Below are 18,964 nucleotides of genomic sequence, written 5' to 3'. Positions count from 1 at the left end.
GCAGCTACTGTGCGATGACATGGTGCATTGTCATCCATGAAAAGGAACTGCGGACCCATAGCGCCTCTAAAAAGATGCACATATGGAAGAAGAATCTCGTTACAATAATGGGTCCCGTTGACTGAACCTGCGTTGAAGATGTGAAGGTCTGTACGACTACCAAGCATGATGCCTCCCCAAACGAGAACACCGCCACCTCCATACCTGTCCCTTTCAATGATGTTTGAGGGATGATTACGGCTTCCCCGCTCTCTCCAGATGAGTATGCGATGAGAATTGCTACTCAGTCTGAATCTGCTCTCATCTGTAAAGAGTACTCGTCCCCATTCATTGTCTCTCCAATTCCGGTGTTCCCGGCACCACAGAGAACGCCTTCTCCGAACGGGCAGTCGTTAGAGGTACACACCGTACAGGGCGTCATGCAAACAGACCACCACCGTGCAGTCTTCTTGGCCACGGTAAAACGCGATATCGGTCGTCCAGTCGCCTGTGTCTTGTGTCTAGCGATTTCTCCCTCTGTCTGCCGCCTGTTTCTTCTGGCCTGTAAGGCAATATATCGGTCATCTGTGGGTGTGGTTCCTCGTGGACGATCACTACTAAACCCCCGGATAGCTGTTCCTGTAGTTTGAAATTGTCTCCAAAGTCGTGAAACGATGCTGTGAGCAATTCCGAACTCTGCAGCCACACTTGTCACACTGCGGCCTTCCTCCAACTTCCTAATTATTCGACCTCAGGTAAAAGCATCCAGATGTCGTCTAATAGATTGATTATTCACCATTTCTCGCTGAGGCAGCAACTCGGTGTGATTTTAACTGCTATACGGCGTGCAATCTCTTTGCCAGAAATACTGATCTTACACCGACAACATGCTTTATACTACTCAGACACTCCCCCATTATGTCTACCTGCATATCTGCGCATGTACATCACCTTACTTAATCTCCTGATTGGTCTTTCTGTCCGCTCTGCCTCTTCGTTCAGCTGATATGCTAATTTTTTGACTTCGTCCTTAATTTTTGCACACCAATGTATAATCCGGACCTCAAAGCTATAAACTTTCTGCGCATAATGCGTTTACGCATGGTAATTTAATTTTTCCTATCAGTGTATACAGAGCAATGTCCTGATGCTTCCCTTGTGGTCTTATGTTGATCAAAAATACAATTGTGCAATGGTTGGTAAGAGTTATAGGACTATCACAAAAATGGGTAAGACTTTTTAAAATTGGATAATATTTCACAGTTTGCACAAATATCGAAGTTAATGCATATTCAATTTTTTCCCCCATAAATACTTTTGTTACAAATTAAATTCTTGTAAGAATTCTTTGATTAATTGACAGAAACAAATTTTTATCTTGTAATGTCTGTTTAAAACATTAATAGATCTTTGATTAATTGACAGAAACAAATTTTTATCATGTAATGAAAAAGTCTGTTTAAAACATTAATAGGAGTTTCTGTGCACCTCTTTAGAATCTCATAAAAATTTCAAAAAATTTTATTGCAAGAATAATTGGCATGATTTAAAATGTAGAGGATGTTAATCAAGTTTTCATTTCTCCATAGTGGTTACAGTTCCAATAAACCTGGATTACAGAGGTTTGATTGCATGCATTAGTTGAAAACCACTGTACCCCCCTCCTATTATAATGTGAGAAAATCATTCTCATTTTTTAACAATATTTCTAACGTATTTCCTTCTAAATATTATGTTCTCTTATTTAATGTACCTACCATTCATAAGCAATTTTTCAAGTAATAGCAGGTAGTTCCATATTTATTTTTCAAGGCAATGCTAAAAATTGACTTACAGAAGCAATATGATGTTTTAATTAATTTATTCTTTCTACAGTACATATACAATCACAAGTGTTTGTAAACTTTAAAAAAAGATAGATAAAAGCTCTTGAATGCTTTTTTACAACATAAAATGTTTCACCAGGCAAAGGAATGTAAAAAATGAGTCATTAAATACATTCGAAATTAAATGAAATATGAAAATTTAAAAAAGTCCTATAATGGTTAGGAAAACAATTCATTGAAGAAAACTTGCACAGTATTTCACTGACACTTTCCTAGCATTTCATTCACTTTTTAATCACTTCATTAATTTCCAATATTATCAGAACTTTTGTTGAGTATTTCAATGGCATCTGTAAGTTCCGCAATATGAAGACATTTCATTAAAGTGTCGCAATAGTTATCATATTTTCTCTGAAAATTATAAATAAAATCATATATGAGCAACAAGAATATAGTAAATAAAGCAGCAATGTCACCAAATCCATTGATAAACATTCACTGCAGAATAATGAGAGTTTATACCCAGGCAGCATGCATTCGTAAATTGCACGAGAAAAATATGTGCAATTTACGAATGGCCTTTCGTATAAAAAAACGTTCAAGTTAAACGTAAAAATATCATAAAAAGTGTCCAGTGGCAATTAGTAAATATTTACGTATATTTTTACGTTATACTATACGTAACTTTTACGTAAAATTTAGGTATATTTACGCGAGAGACTGCTGTTCATTCGCAACTTTTACGTATAATATACGTAAATTTCAGGGATTTACGTATATATAATATACGTAAATTTCAGGGATTTACGTATATTTATCGCATATACGTAAATCTCAATTTTTTGCTTCACGTATGTACTTAGTAAAAATTTACGTAAATTTCCCCGATTTTTTACTGTATATAAACGTATATATTAAGTAAAAATTAAAATATATATTAGGTAAAAATTAAGGTAGATATTCCCCGTATTTTACGGTACAAAAACGTATATATTTGATACAAATTAACGTATATATATTTCCCGTATTTTACGGTACAAAAACGTATATATTTGATAGTAATTGACCTAAATCTTCCCTGTTTTCTTTGCATATGCGAATGACTGGTAAAAATTTAATCCGATGTCTTCTCCAATTTACTGTGTATAAATGCACATTTTTTGGTAAAAAATTTGCATAAATCCCCAGTTACTTTTTCACTGCATTTTTCGTAAAATGTACTTATTTTAATCTCCTGTTTTTTATATAAATCTATGCAAAAACTTTCTGCATACTATGATTAAAAGGTAAAATCATTTTTATATCAAATTCTTACATATCTGCCTTTTATTTATGTACAGCAATATGGAATATATATAACTGGAAAATTTAAATGCACTGGTAAATGCAAAAAAAAAAAAAAATTCTGTTCAAAAATTACGTAAGACTTAAAGGCTGAAAATCACTTTTAATATTTCATTTCAAAGTGACTACAAAATGTGCAATAAATTTCGTAAACATCAATTCTATGTTTTAAATCAATTAATGCTATCGTTCATTTGCATTTTTATTTACTAAATTCATTTCATAAATTTAAACTTGGTAAACATCTGCAGCAAACAGTTGTTTACTAAATTCATTTTTGCTAAATAACACTTTAACAGGGTTCGTAGCCACATTTTAGTTAAAAAAATAAGCACCTATAAGCACTTTTCAAGCACATTTAAGGAAAAAATAAGCACCTGTCTAATTACATTATACACAACTGCATAACCTTAAAAGAAAAATTAGACTTGTAGTTTAAAATATGAGCAATACAATTTGCATTGTGTAATATTTTATTAAGAGAATGAGCATTACCTCAACCATGGAAAACAATGAACTTTTTTTTTTTTTTTTTTTTTTTTTTTTTAAATGCCAGTTCAATTTACAGATTTACTTTACAATGAAAGGGAAAAAAACTATGCAGAGCTAAATTATATTACAAGATTTAATGATGAAATTTCAGTTCAAAATATAGAAAATAAATAATAATAAGCCATATTAATTGTATTTGTTTGTCACCTAATAATAAATACAATTTATTTTTCCACTCATATCAATATTTAAATAATTTAACTTAAATCAAAATTCTGAGTATTTTCTAAATTTTCATTGCATAACAGTTTTCCCTTAACATATATTCCAAGCAAAGTGATTTAAGTAAAAAAGAGGCACATTTCTGAAATCAGAAGACGGGAAATTGTTTCATGCAGTCATCCTTTAACAGTAAAAGCTTAACTAGCCCACATACTTGGAAATTGCCGAATATTCCGTACAGGTGAGCGTAACTGGAAAAAGAGGAGGGGGGGGAAGATTGTAGCCGTTCTTTAGATTTCTCGGCTAAATAAATGATTTTGACATTTGATCGATATGTGCATCATATAAAAATAGACCAACGGAACTGAGAAATATTCTGCTTAGAAAGAACAGTAAAACTCTTTTAAGTGTTCATAAATAAATCTCAGACTGAACATCAAAATTAATTATCTCTGCAAAATACCGCTCACTGTATTGTGCAATACGTGCGGCGTAATTCTTCCACATGTGATATTACGCAATCGGAATCAACAGCTGCCGGTATTCAGAGAATAAAGAACTAAATAAAGGAAAAGAAAGAGACTTACTAATCTGGGGTGTTTCTTATTCTAATTTTCAACAGACTGCGTTAAATTTCCGAAATAGAATCACTCTTCGCTTGGGTTAGGTAGACTGCAAAAACTTTTAGTCCTATTCAATCCAGATTGGACAGTGACAAAAAAAAAGTCCGCTGCCTCAATATTACTGATTTTACGGAATATTCACTTGGGTTGGGTAGACCGCAAAAACTTTTAGTCCTATTCAATCCAGATTGGACAGTGACAAGAAAGAAAAAAAAAAAAAAAAAAAAAAAAAAAGAGCCCGCTGCTTCAATATTAGAGATTTTGCAGAGAAAGGGGAGAACCTCCCAACCTCCGTACTGTATAATGTATTGGCAGGGGGAAAGAAAAAAAAAATTATTTTGACTATTCGATTACTTTCCTTTTATTTAAGCCATTCCGAATATTATTCCTTAGAAAGCTAATCCGTGTAAAAATACACCTATTTTCGGAAGTTTATCTACACTTCAGCAGCCACTGCAACTATATTATTATAAATATTCATACATATATATATATAATATAAGCATAACGATCATAATAAACACGAATATGAACTGACCACACGGAACGAGAACGCAAATTATTAAAATCTTGATAGAAATTCAAACATGTGTAGTATTTGGGTGGGAGGAAAAGAATACCGAATGTACCGGAATTTTCTACCGTTTTCGCAATTCTTTGACCAATAGAACGACGTGCACCTGTCTGTACTCTTGCGCGCCATAGATTACGTTATGCAGATAAGGGGGGGGACAGCAATTTCCGGGAGTATGATTCACCATCTGACATTACATATAAGGAAGAAAAGTTGTTTATTTAATGTACCGAAATTTTCTACCGTTTTCGCAATTCTTTGACCAATAGAACGACGTGCAGCTGTCTGTACTCTCGCTCGCCATAGGTTACGTTAATGCAGAGAAAGGGGGGAACAGCAATTTCCAGGAGTATGATTGACCATCGGACGTTGTATATAAGGAAGAAAAGTTGTTTATTTAGTGGCTTTGGTACAGGGAAAAAATGAGCATTCATTGAAAAAAAGGATTAAAAAAAAAGCACTAAAAGCAAAAAATAAGCACTAAAAACAAAAAAATAAAGGCTTTAAAGAAAAAGTAAGCACTTATAAGGGCCTTTATATTTTATTTTCAAATATAAGGACTTATAAGCACTTGTAAGGACCGCTACGAACCCTGTTTAAATAAATTATTTGCTTTTCCGAAGGACATTTTCTTATGCCATGTAAATGCACGATAGCATTAATTGACTTAAAACATAGAACTCAAGTTTACAAAATTTATTGCATATTTTGTAGTCACTTTGAAATGAAATATTAAAAGTGATGTTCAGCCTTTAAGTGTTAAGAAATTTTTGAATAGAAATTAATTTTTTTGCATTTAGATTTTCCAGTTATAAATATTCCATTTTGCTGTACATACCTAAAAGGTGGATATGTAAAAATTTGATATCAAATTATTATTTTATCTTTTAATCATAATATGCAGAACATTTTTGCATAGATTTATATGAAAAATATGAGATTAAAATAAGCACATTTTACGAAAAATGCAGTAAATAAGTAATTAGAGATTTATGCAAATTTTTTACCAAAAATGTGCACTTATACACAGTAAAGAGAAGACATTGGACTAAATTTTTACCAAGTCATTCTCATATACAAAGAAAACATAGGGAAGATTTAGGTAAATACCAAATATATAAGTTTTTGTATCGTAAAATATGGGGAATATCTATGTTAATTTCTATTTAAAGTACAATATAGTTAATTACCAAATTCAGTAAATGACTGTAGAGCAAAAGAAAACATCATACATTTAGATTATTTGAATGAGTGTGTTAAATTTTAAAATTGTTAAATATAGACCAGGAGGGATATTGTAGAACACTTACCTTTTCCAATAGTTACGAAGTTTACTTTTTGTTTATTTTCTTTGAAGATGAATGTTTAATGTCACAAATATTGCATTCATATCTTCAGATAATACAAATATATACATATTTATTAAAATTTAGTTTATCCAAAAAATGTTAAAGAAAATATTAATTTGCATGCAAGTTAATCGAGTAACTTCTGTTTTATATACACACATAATTATGATATGTAAAAATTTTACACTTATCAGTCAATCTTGCAATGTATTGTAGTCTATTATTGTTGTCTTAAAGTTACTCAGTTTAAAATCTTATAAATATATTAGATCAGTACTAAAAGTTCACCTCTACAAAAGAAATGCTTTATCGAGGCATTTTTAAAAGTTCCCTTTTAGATGTAACTGTTAATTTCATAAAATTATGCAAATTCAAAATTACGTAAATATGTTCTTTATTTTATCTTATATACCAGATAAAATTTTAAAAAGTTAATTTGTTTAGGAATATTTAAGTTTTTAAATATTTATCTCATGTGACTTTTTCTATAACATCATTATAAATGTACATGTTGATGTGGACATACCAATTATTTTTTTTCATCAAACAGCTTTATGGTATTAAATGATTTAAAAGGAGGCAACTGGACAAAAGAAAGCAATTAGAAATTGGCTATTTTTTTATTAATTTGTTGTTAAATGCTGTGCATTTTAGATTATGCTCATATGATGACAATGAGTTATTTAAATTATAAAATTATTATCATTACATTACATTAACATATCCCACATAAATTAACAAGTATCAAATTTCAAGTTGTTTGAAGTATCATGAACTGTAATACTTGCAAAAGAAATACACATGAAATTAAAAATTAGGTTTATTTTACAGGTATTCGAAAACTGCAATTACTGTTAAATAAAACAATAAAAACTAACATTAAATCTGAAGAGCATAATTTTTTTCAATAATAAAATTCAACATAGATTTCATTCAGCTTCGCCATATTCGTTCTATAGTTCGCTGTCTTTAATATCCACCTCGATTTTTGTAAAAGTGAATTCTTTGTCACCCAATGTTTTGAGAACAACTCCTAAACAAGAAAAAGAAAAATTTGTAATAATTTCACAATTCAGATGTTTTCAGTTTTTAAATATAATTGAAGTATTAAAAGATGCATATAAAATGCACTGAGTATTTCATATTTAAAAATTTACATTTCAGTAATTAAAAATTTAAGTTCATACTATCACACAGTAAACTTCAATTATATACCTTACACAATGCCTATAATTTCAAATAAAAAATACCTAAAGATTTGTTTAGAACTGCAAGGTTAAGAAAGTCTTTAATGGCTATGTTTGTATTTAAGTACACAAGAAAAAACTTAATTCTGTATTAATTATATTGCATTAGCCTTTTCAATTTTACTCCTACATATAGTAAAGAATATTCGCTTTCTTACAGATAACTTTTTCTTAAATAAAGAGTAAGCAGAAAACTAATCAGAACACTAGATACATAAACAGAATACTTCATAAACATATGTATATGCATTACACATTCCAATAAACCAGAAACCAATACACAATCAAAAGTATTATCAGTAAATTCCTCCAAAATCAGAACACAAATCTTTAATTATGATAACAATGGCATCTCAGTTTACAATATCAAATATTTCAAGTCTACATTCATGTGCATTCTAAGCAAACAAAAAGCCAAATAACAATAAAATTATAAATACCATAAAAAAGTTAAAAGCCACATAGAATGATAGCAAGACTAAATGAAGTCTTCCTTCAAAAATCAATTTAAATTCAAAAATTTGCCTTCCTGTTTAACATCTCAAAATAGGGTTACTGCTTTCACTAACTAAATTTCCTGTCTTGGCAAAATAAAAATTGTCACTTCTGTTAAAGGAAATATTTGCTGCAAACTTTGTATGCAAACAATCCAGTGAGAAAAATTTAATTGTGGCTTGAATATTTTCTTTATTAAATAAATGAAAAATTCCCACATAATATTAATTTATGATCCACATGAAGCTTTTTACCTCTACCATATCATGCAGCTATTTTAAAATATATATTCTCATATAAAAGCCACAGCATTTTTTACCAATATTAATATAGTATAAATCATTAATAAATCTTCGAAAAACAGCCCAAAAATTTCTGAATTTGATACCCAAAACATAATTTTACATAACTGTTAATGTATGCATTTGCTTGCACATACTTAAAATGAATTATACACACAAAAACTTAACATATTAACTTTAATAAATTCTTAATTAGCAGGATGACTCAATTAAGGCAAAATATGAAAGAAATCTACCTGATGGAATAATTGTAAAAAATATATTTAAAAAAAGCTAATACTGTTTACCTTACACATGGCAGAAATTGAGTAAACTGTATGCAGCTGGATTATTTATTAGGAATAGAAGTTAGATCAAAGTACCAGTTCTGGAAGGCTTTTACCATTTGGGTGCAAAGAAGCATCTCAATTTAAAAAAGAATAATTTAAAAAAGCTAATAGCATTTTATAACTTTTACAATCTAGTACAAATATTAGACACATAAACAACACTAAATGCCATTATTTACTTACATATTTTCCTTCTTTGTGTACTTTACTCCTTAATTTTTCAGGATATGATTTAGAAACAGAGTTATGGTAAAAAAAATATTGCTGAAACTGATAAGTCCTTTGAATTATATACTATAGTGCAAAGATGGATGGAATATGTGACTAAATATGATAAATCAGATTACACAAATAACATGAAAAACTGAAAAAAGAAATTTTATTTGAAATTATTTTTTAACTCATGGAAAGACAGACAGTATTTCCAACTTATTAAAATCAATTACACCTTACCTTTGTCAAACCAATATTGGTACTTTTCCATTTTGCCGGTGCAAGCGATAAAGTCGCCCAAAATGGTACAACCGATGCCAAACAGAATATCCTTGCTGGTAACCTTTTACGTTTCATTTTCAAAACACGTTGCAGCTATTTCTATCATACTGAATGTTTCTTTCAATACTGGGATACAATTACATAGAATTTTTACCATATAGTTCAATTTTATGTCCTAAGGCCATTCGCGGTAATTAAATGAATTAGGATGCAATACGCTCACCTGAAAATATAGAAAAGGCAAAATCAAGGGTTAAATTCATCAATTCTAATGAGAATGCACTAGCGAAGTAAAGCACTGCGGTTTTACATAATTTCTGAGTAAGCTATTCATACGAAATGAAATAATTTTTGCATTTAAACATGTATTCCAAATTAAGATTTAACTTGCCATTAATGTAGATAATTAATGAGAGAATTAGCGTAGTTTAACATGAGATGAGATCACTTGGGGTCACGTGATATCAAACGGCGAATCAGAATGTTGCACCATGAAAGCATAGTAAATTCTTACATTAATCTCTTTTTACAAATACAAATTTATTGTCTATTTATTATCATTTTACAAAATTTTAAACGATACTAAAATGTTTATGCCTTTAAAATAAAAATTTCTTAGAACTAACATTTGTTAACATTTTTTATGTGTATACTGCGTGTTGTCACCAATAAAGTCTGCTTGGCAAGATTTGCGGCGGCGAAACGGAAAAGTACCCTGATATTTTGAATTTTTTTAATAATTTTCATAAATTTACTATTTTAGGGAGGCTCGGTAGCACAGTGGCTAGTGCGTCACGCAGCAGCACCAGAGATCCGGCGTTTGATTCCCAGGCTAGGCAAGGTTAAAGCAGCCTTTCATCCCTTGAATGGGTCAATAAAATTAGTACCAAGTTCCATTGGGGACTTAATACCGAGGGGGCCTGCAACAAGCTGACCACTTATGCACAAAAACCACAGAGCTCACCATCTAGAAAGTAGATATCAAGGCATTGCCAGAGGGCTGTTTGTGCCATCCAGTTTAGTTTTAAGTTTTACTATTTTAGTAACATAAAAATACATCTGTAACAGGTTTGGTTTAGGTTTATTTGATTACTGCAAAGCACAATAGGGCTATCTGCCTAAGGTGAGGAATGCCTTCATGAAGGACTTTCTAAGGGAAACTGGCTCGTATACATGTTACACATGGGGAAAACCTCTGAAACGGCCATGCAGCCAGACCGTTCGCGGGATTCGAACGGCGAACCGAACTACCAGTGTTCAACGACTTTACCGCTGGACCGTTGGCGAGCCTTCTATTACACAGGACCTGTGTGTGCAGGATCACCTTCGAAATTAAGAGAGTTGTATTTAAAAATCTGTGCTAGACTAAAGCTGCTTTCTTGCCTAATTTTATACTATTGAAAATACCGGTAATTGTCAAAATTATTCGTATTCAATATGTGTAAGATTAAGACACAATAACACACCGAATAAATACTAATTCAGAAGTCAAGCAACAAGAACCACCATCCTCAGCTGCAAAAACCGCAATTTTGCGGTTTTGCAACTGAGGATGGTGGTTCGGTAGAACCATCGAAACTAGTCCTGTGAAAATTTTGAAAATATAATGCTGATTTTTGTTGTTTGACTTCTGAATTAGTATGTGTAAGATTATTAATGAGCTGCCAAACCACAGTTAACCATCTAATATACTACATTCAACGTTATTATTTTTCTTTTTGAATGTCAGGTTTCCATTATTTCTGCCAATATATCTGTAACAGGATATAAAGATTGAGTTAATGTAGAATAGAAAATTACCTTGCAACATATCCAATACGACTTAGTGGCAGTACTTCATTCTCTAGAAAAAACATTTTAAATTATTATACTTAAGCAAAAAATTCATATTTGTTACAGCAAAACATCAATAACACAATAAACCAGAGTTAAATGCAAATCTAGTTTAACTCCATTCTTGAAAACTAGTTTATTACTTTCAATTTAATTTTTAAATAATAAAAAATAAGGTACGTATTATGATGACTAATTAGATATCTCGCCTAAACTGGCAATCCTTGTAGGTTATACAGGTTTACCCTAACATAGGTTATAGAAGGCACTAAGATAGAGAGTATTAATCCCACACTAGGGACTAACATTTGGTAGGAACAGTCTGAAAAGTGAAACAGGTATTTATAGTGAACCAACGCAAAACAAAAACAATAGTCCTTTAGGGACAAAGCCCCTTTGGACTAATAAATAAATAAACAGCTTTTAGCTATTTTTTCTTCTTGTAAAAAATAGACATACAGAATATTTTTAGAAAATAGCAGTACTTTAAGTATGCATTTTCCACATATTTAACGCAATAATTCATTCTAGCTCTGTTGCAATACTGGCAAAGGTACTCCTCTGTTATTAGGAAGGGATTCAGAAATGTACAATGAAACCTCGAGATACGAGGAAAGTATGAGCAAAATACGAGCATTGACTCGAGTAACGAGCAATGAGCCAGGCTGTTGGTATGGGTGGCGCCATTTCCCTATCTGGCTCAACTCAAGGAATCCCCTCGTCAGATCACTCAGTGTTCTTTTGTATACGTGTTTGTGCACTTGTAAATTAATTGTTTTGACATATAAGGTGAAAATAATTATTTCAAGATGCCTCGCAAGAAGATTGTTGTCTCAGATAGTGCTGCAAAGAAAAATAAGGAGGCCATGGCCGTCGATATCAAGAAAGAAATCATAGATAAACATAAGCATGGTGATGGAATTGGCGAAGACTTGCGGCCTTTCAACACCGAAAATCTATACTATTCTGAAGAAACAGGAAGAAATTAAGAAACCTGATGTAGCCAAAGGAATTATCGTTGCTTCCAAGCACCATAAAAGTACTCCTAGATGTTGAAAAGCTGTTGTTGGTGTGGATTAATGAGAAGGAGTTAAAATATTGGTAACAAAGTTAAACTATGGTTATATTATTTACCAGTGTTATTTATTAGGAAAAATTGACTTGATATTAAAATGTTGATATTTTTGGGGGTATGGAACGGGTTAACTGAATTTCCATTATTTTCAATGGGGAAGCTTGTTTCTAGACACGAGAAATTCGCTATACCAGTTGAATGCTGGAACGAATTAAACTCGTATCTCGAGGTTCCACTATAGATATGTAAGCATGCGTATATGCATGTATGCGCATATATGTGTGTAAGTATACACATACATACATAAAGAATATACACATGTACACAGGAACACCTACATTTAAAAATGCATGCATATAAACACACATTTCTGAATCTGGTCCTGATAACAGAAGAATACCTACATGAATCATAGGATTTACATTAATCAGTTTTATTAGAATTCTTAAATGCAGAGGATTTACATTAATCAGTTTTATTAAAATTCTTAAATGAAATCTTCACTATCCAAAAATTCAGTTTCATTTCCAGCTGAAACTATATCAGGACAATCTCATTTATATTGTTTCCCTCTAGCAACTGAACATTTTTAAAACCTTTTCTATTCCATGGAAAACTAATGCTACATTAATCATATATTTTCTAAATCTGAAAATTTTAAGTTAGCTTAGAAACTGTAATCATTCTTAAAATAGTTTGATTTATGCAGATGTTAGATCAATAAAATTACTTTCCTGAGAAAAAGTAATATGACATTACACAACATGATTTTACACATCAAGATATACTGAGTTAAAATTCCTGAAATGTTTTATTTCTTGGTATCTCTGCAAGAATTGTATAAATAAGACTACCTCCCTTTAAAAAAAAAAAAAATGTTTAGTAAATACTATGAAGAAAATTGGTTACATTATTTACAGTTCATAATTAATAGAAAATAAATCATTTCTTAGCTTATCAGAATTTATTTTTATCACATTCATAAACAGTACTAATTTAAACAAACATACCATTATGATTTCAATAACTATGAAACAGAAAATCCAAATCTGCATCTTTGATGGTCTAGTAGATTGGACGTCTCGTTTACTACAATTCAGCAGGGTGCTGACTCCCCAGACTGTAATATATATATATATATATTTAATTTACAAGGTAAAAAGCAACAAAAATATAAACAATTTCTTGGTTTTATATAAGCATTTCTGCACGTTTACAATTTTCATTTTTTTAACTATCTAGTTATATCAAAATACATGATTTAGTAAAATATAATTCAAGTAATTTAAGGTATTTTAGATCAAATACTAACTTTTCAATAAATTTTTTCATGCAAGTCTAATAATCAACATAACTATCAAGTTTTCACTTCGAAAATTATGTTTAGAGAAACCTGAAGCTGCAGTAAATAATAATAAATTTATTCAAAACAAAGTAAAGCATTCTTACTTTATTTCCTTTCTTTAACTATGGCAGATCTTTTAAAACAACGAAATAAACAAACAAAAAAGAAATGCATTCATGAAAGGACTTAGGACTTACTTATTATTCATGAAAGGATATATTTCAGTAATTACAAGTGCATGAAAATTCAGTATATATATATAAAAAAATTAACACAGATTTGGAACAAAGTACCTGTGTTTCTATCGCATAAAATTTCCTTTTTTAATAGCACAATATCTTCGAGTTAAAGATTATATATATTAAAGCAAATTTATAAAACTAAATTCAAAAATAAGAAATTAAATTATTTTTAGGGAAAACAGTGTATAATTGTAAATCTGGTTAATTTTTATAAGTTAGCGTAAAATTAACTATGCAAATTTTGAGTTCATTTAACTGCACCCTTGTACTTATTCTGTAGATCTCCATGTTAAGAATGTCTTTAACTGTTTCAGGAGAAATATAAAATATAATATAATTATTTATTTACATTATTTATTTATTTTTCCTCGTATAAAAATTATTAAAATCGCTATATCATTTTTCCCGTACATTAAACAAAATTTAAAAATGTTAACCTCATGTGATTTTTATAACAAAGATTAAAGGAACTGAAATATTTCCAAAATATCAGGATTCAGCTTGCAATTTCGTAGAGTTATTATTATTATTATTAAATAAAAATATTAGTATATCTTTGATTATAATTAATGATCCTTTGGTCTACATTAAACTATTGTTCAAGAAGTTAAAGATTTTCAAGCATCTTCTGTTCTATTTATTATTCTATTCCTCGACATGAAAGATTTGCTAGTCTTATTCCAATTTAAATGCCCACATTTGCTAAATAAAATAAGGCGAGTATTGTACCAAACTCAGTAAGTACACAAATTCAATATACAGCTTATTCCAGTTAAATGGGTAATAGGATTTTCATAAAAGAAATTAAATTGTGTAAATTAATGCAAGTGTTGATATGATACAAACAGTAAAAAACAGACTAGTGCAAAATTATTTCAATTTATTGATTTGGTATTCTATGTCATTAACAGTACCAAATCCTGAAAATGAATCATTAAGCACGTACACAAAAGAACAACACATGGAAAATCACATTTCCTACACAGACGCTTTTTATAAAATTTTATATAGGTGAAGAAAGTACGAGTATTAAACACTGAAAATATAATATATTCACTTACTTTCTTCAAATAGTAACATCGATGGATTCGGTCACAAACGCCAATCGATGAACAAACAGTATTCATTGCGACTTTACCATTGTTTTCGACCACCATTGCTGACTTCACAAATATCCCGCCACAACCGGAAGTAGAAAGCGTCTGCTTTGCCATTGGTCAGTGAACAAGAATTGCAACGCTTTTTTTTTTTTTTTTTAATTAAACATATTAAGAGAGCCTCTAAATTAGCATATGAAATAAACTTACTTTTGCATTATGTAAATTTATATTCACAGCATCTCTGTATTAAGGTAATAATTCAATTTTTCTACAAAAAATAGAAATGTATGTGTATGCGCATGCTCAGTGTATAATTGTAAATCTGGTTAATTTTTATAAGTTAGCGTAAAATTAACTATGCAAATTTTGAGTTCATTTAACTGCACCCTTGTACTTATTCTGTAGATCTCCATGTTAAGAATGTCTTTAACTGTTTCAGGAGAAATATAAAATATAATATAATTATTTATTTACATTATTTATTTATTTTTCCTCGTATAAAAATTATTAAAATCGCTATATCATTTTTCCCGTACATTAAACAAAATTTAAAAATGTTAACCTCATGTGATTTTTATAACAAAGATTAAAGGAACTGAAATATTTCCAAAATATCAGGATTCAGCTTGCAATTTCGTAGAGTTATTATTATTATTATTAAATAAAAATATTAGTATATCTTTGATTATAATTAATGATCCTTTGGTCTACATTAAACTATTGTTCAAGAAGTTAAAGATTTTCAAGCATCTTCTGTTCTATTTATTATTCTATTCCTCGACATGAAAGATTTGCTAGTCTTATTCCAATTTAAATGCTCACATTTGCTAAATAAAATAAGGTGAGTATTGTACCAAACTCAGTAAGTACACAAATTTAATATACAGCTTATTCCAGTTAAATGGGTAATAGGATTTTCATAAAAGAAATTAAATTGTTTAAATTAATGTAAGTGTTGATATGAATAAAAATAACAAACTTGATATAAGAAAATAAATAAGTTATTTTGAAGATCTTTAAGAAAATATAATTTTTTTCAAAAATGCACGTAAAGATTTAGCTCACATGTTAAAAGTCATAGAAAAATTTTAGCCTCATATACGAATGCCCCTTTTTTCATGTTCGTGGAAAAGGAAAACAAAGTGAAATGCCAAAAATGCACTAAACATTTTGAATTAATAAACTTCATTTTCAATCTTTTTAGACTTCGTATAATATCCGTAAAAGTGACGAATGAAATATATCATAAAAGCAGTAGTTTCTTTCAGAACATTCGATTCGTATAATATGCGTAAAAGTGACGAACAAAATATACCATTATGGCGGTAGTTTTTTTCAGTACATTCGGATTCATATAATTTTCATAAAAATAATGTGTGGAAAATAACGATCAAGAGTCAACAGTAACTTCAGCCTTTTTCATTCGTATAAATTTCGTAAAAGTAATACACAAAAAATACCATACCCTTATTTCACCAAAATTATACGTATATTTTTGGAGATGTGCTGCCTGGGTAGTAATACAAACTTCTCTAAAATTACTACTGGTCAGTAGTGGTATCAATATGATGCTATAAGGAAGTCGGCCAGATTCTGAACTCACAACATTTAAGTTCACATATACCTTTTGCACCTTCAATCTGTTGAAAAAGTCTCTCAAAGAATGGTGCTCCCAGTCTGAGAATGATAATGGCAACACTTAATAAGTTTAAGCCTAACATATTTGTACTAAATAAATATCAAACAGTTCCCCTTGGTCTCAGAGCACAGCACACTGATCTGTTACACACTGGATTTCAGGTCCCCTTCCCCCCCAAAAAAAACTTTAAATAATTGTCAATCATTATAATGTGAACTACAGAAAAAAAGGTCATTTGGTACCAGGTAATCTAAGAATATAGTGAATGGGGAAAGAAGCTGAAGTGTGGAAAATTTTTGTTGGACTGTTTTAATGCAAAAGCAACACTTTTCTGCTTATGTGTTTTATCTTTATATCTTGTCAACGTTGAGTCAATAGATTAGCATATTAAACATTTTTTTTCATACTTATGTGGCATATAATCATTCACTATTAGTTCCTCCTCAATTCTAAAAAATGGTGTCTAAAATCTGCCTGAAAGATTTATGAGTTGTGAACTTTGGGATCACATAAATCCATTGCGTTTCCATACTATGCTCTATTATTTAGCTTTTGGATCACAATGTTTCATCTCTTGTCACTAATCATGAATAAACATTTTATCAGCCTTCATTATGTGCAGCAGTTCTCAAGAACTATGGAAATTATATTTTGATTTCTAGTGTAACATTCGGGGTACCCATTTTTTTTCATACTTATGTGGCATATAATCATTCACTATTAGTTCCTCCTCAATTCTAAAAAATGGTGTCTAAAATCTGCCTGAAAGATTTATGAGTTGTGAACTTTGGGATCACATAAATCCATTGCGTTTCCATACTATGCTCTATTATTTAGCTTTTGGATCACAATGTTTCATCTCTTATCACTAATCATGAATAAACATTTTATCAGCCTTCATTATGTGCAGCAGTTCTCAAGAACTATGGAAATTATATTTTGATTTCTAGTGTAACATTCGGGGTACCCATTTTGTGTATATCTCCCACATCCCCAACTTTTCATGCAGGAATTATTCCAATGATCAAACATAGATGTGTATTTCCATCGCAATCTCAAAAACTGTCAGCGTGTATTGTCCATTGCATATTCTTTGACATAGCACACACTTCTTCAGTAATTTGTGCAGACAGCCACATTGCAGCCCAATATAGGATTGTCATCAAGTAATGTTCTTCCTTGCCTAAATATGGCAGCATGCTTTTCATAAAGGCATAGGAAAGTGTTGTATTTCCATAAATGGCCCTCACAGATGAAGTCAGCTACATCAACCTCTTTCTCTCCCAGCAGATAGAGAATTCTGTTGTAGGAACTGTACGAAATTGCAGCGAAAACATATGCAAAAGCGCCAAATCTAGCAAACGCAACCATTTAACTGTGCACCAAATCTAGCAAACGTGCCGATTTAGCAGCGCATAAATTTAGATAGCTCTACATCTGCAAGTTGCAGTCAGCACTGAAATAGTGGTTCCCCCCCCCAGATTCTTTGATAACACTATGGATCTAACAATGTGGAAATTGCCCAATGACGAAAAATCTGTAATATTTTCAGAGAAAAAGCATCATTCATGATAGAAAATTATGTTCGAACACCCACGCAATGAAATTATGCTTTAGTGGTAACTCAACAGTGAAATGATAGTGCAAGAAAGAAATCTAATGAGAAGAAAGGATTAAGAAGTCAAAATTGGTTTGAAGAATCCCCTTCTTTGCAGCCATCATGGTCATCTATTTTTGATGTCAGAAAATGACATCCATTGAATTTTGTGAACTTCAAGTGAAGATGAACCACAATACAACTATAGACTGGAACAGTTGTGCACCGCATGAATGAGGTGTGCACCGCAGCTTTTATTGCCTGGCCTAAGTTGAAAATTGGTGGATGTGGTAAAATGATTAAAAAGGATGAAAGAATAACGTTGGACATGTTCTTCCACCACAATAGATTTTCAGTAGATTGTGCAGAGAATCACATAAATTTCGCAGTTGCTGTTCCAGATCAATCGGCAAACACTATATTGAATGTCATAAGGGAAAATACGCAGAAGGAAGCATTACTTATACTGACTGCTGGAAATCATATCAGTCGGATTAACTGTGAGATGCAAGCTTTGACCATTTGTGGACCCCAAAATTGGGTGTCATACACAAACAATAGAGCAGCTGTGGAGCAGTGCTAAATGGGGTAATAAATACCATCGAGGCACTGTTTGACAGCATTTCGATTTTTTTTTTTTTTTTTTTTTTTTTTTTGTCCTAGTTTATGTACAGACATTTGCACAAAAAATGAAATTTTCTCTGCAATGTTCGAAGACATCAAAACATTTTATGCCACCCATTTAATTTCATTAATGTTTAGCCTAACATTCTTTTTAATGCCCACGGTATTTGGAACATATATTTTAAAGAAAAATAATTAGGAAGCAATGAAGTTTGAATTACTTAAAAACAAT

The 18,964-nt window shown here is 30.8% G+C and overlaps 1 protein-coding gene and 1 long non-coding RNA gene across 12 annotated transcripts in view; both read right to left on the bottom strand.

The window, feature by feature from the left end:
* Positions 1 to 18,964, bottom strand: part of Rel (nuclear factor NF-kappa-B family member relish) — a 161,206-nt gene that overhangs the window by 42,022 nt on the left and 100,220 nt on the right. For 6 of the 8 annotated variants that reach the window (XM_085814642.1, XM_085814640.1, XM_085814646.1 and 3 more), the window contains one exon: positions 1,824 to 2,216. The exons of the other annotated variants lie outside the window; for them this stretch is intronic. In XM_085814642.1, the coding sequence (XP_085670768.1) occupies positions 2,109 to 2,216 (108 nt within the window). In that variant the 3' untranslated portion in view covers positions 1,824 to 2,108. Of the gene's footprint in view, positions 1 to 1,823; positions 2,217 to 18,964 lie in introns of those variants that run through there. 8 annotated transcript variants of the gene reach the window in all.
* On the bottom strand, positions 7,217 to 18,964 carry LOC146997502 (uncharacterized). 4 transcript variants are annotated; one of them, XR_015040595.1, is made up of 4 exons: positions 13,196 to 18,964; positions 11,078 to 11,120; positions 9,236 to 9,500; positions 7,217 to 7,442 (listed from the first exon to the last, which is right to left on the bottom strand). It is a non-coding gene; the product is annotated as an uncharacterized LOC146997502 (long non-coding RNA). The 4 variants fall into 4 exon arrangements; XR_015040594.1 differs by lacking the exon at positions 9,236 to 9,500; XR_015040596.1 differs by lacking the exon at positions 13,196 to 18,964 and having other exon boundaries at positions 11,078 to 13,184.

Source organism: Stegodyphus dumicola, chromosome 4 (genome assembly GCF_044657685.1).
Source record: "Stegodyphus dumicola isolate Sdum_Otavi_A_Nest chromosome 4, ASM4465768v1".
Taxonomy (NCBI): Eukaryota; Metazoa; Arthropoda; class Arachnida; order Araneae; family Eresidae; genus Stegodyphus; species Stegodyphus dumicola.
The sequence above is the reverse complement of the archived record's forward strand: the minus strand, read 5'-3'. Positions and strand labels throughout refer to the sequence as shown.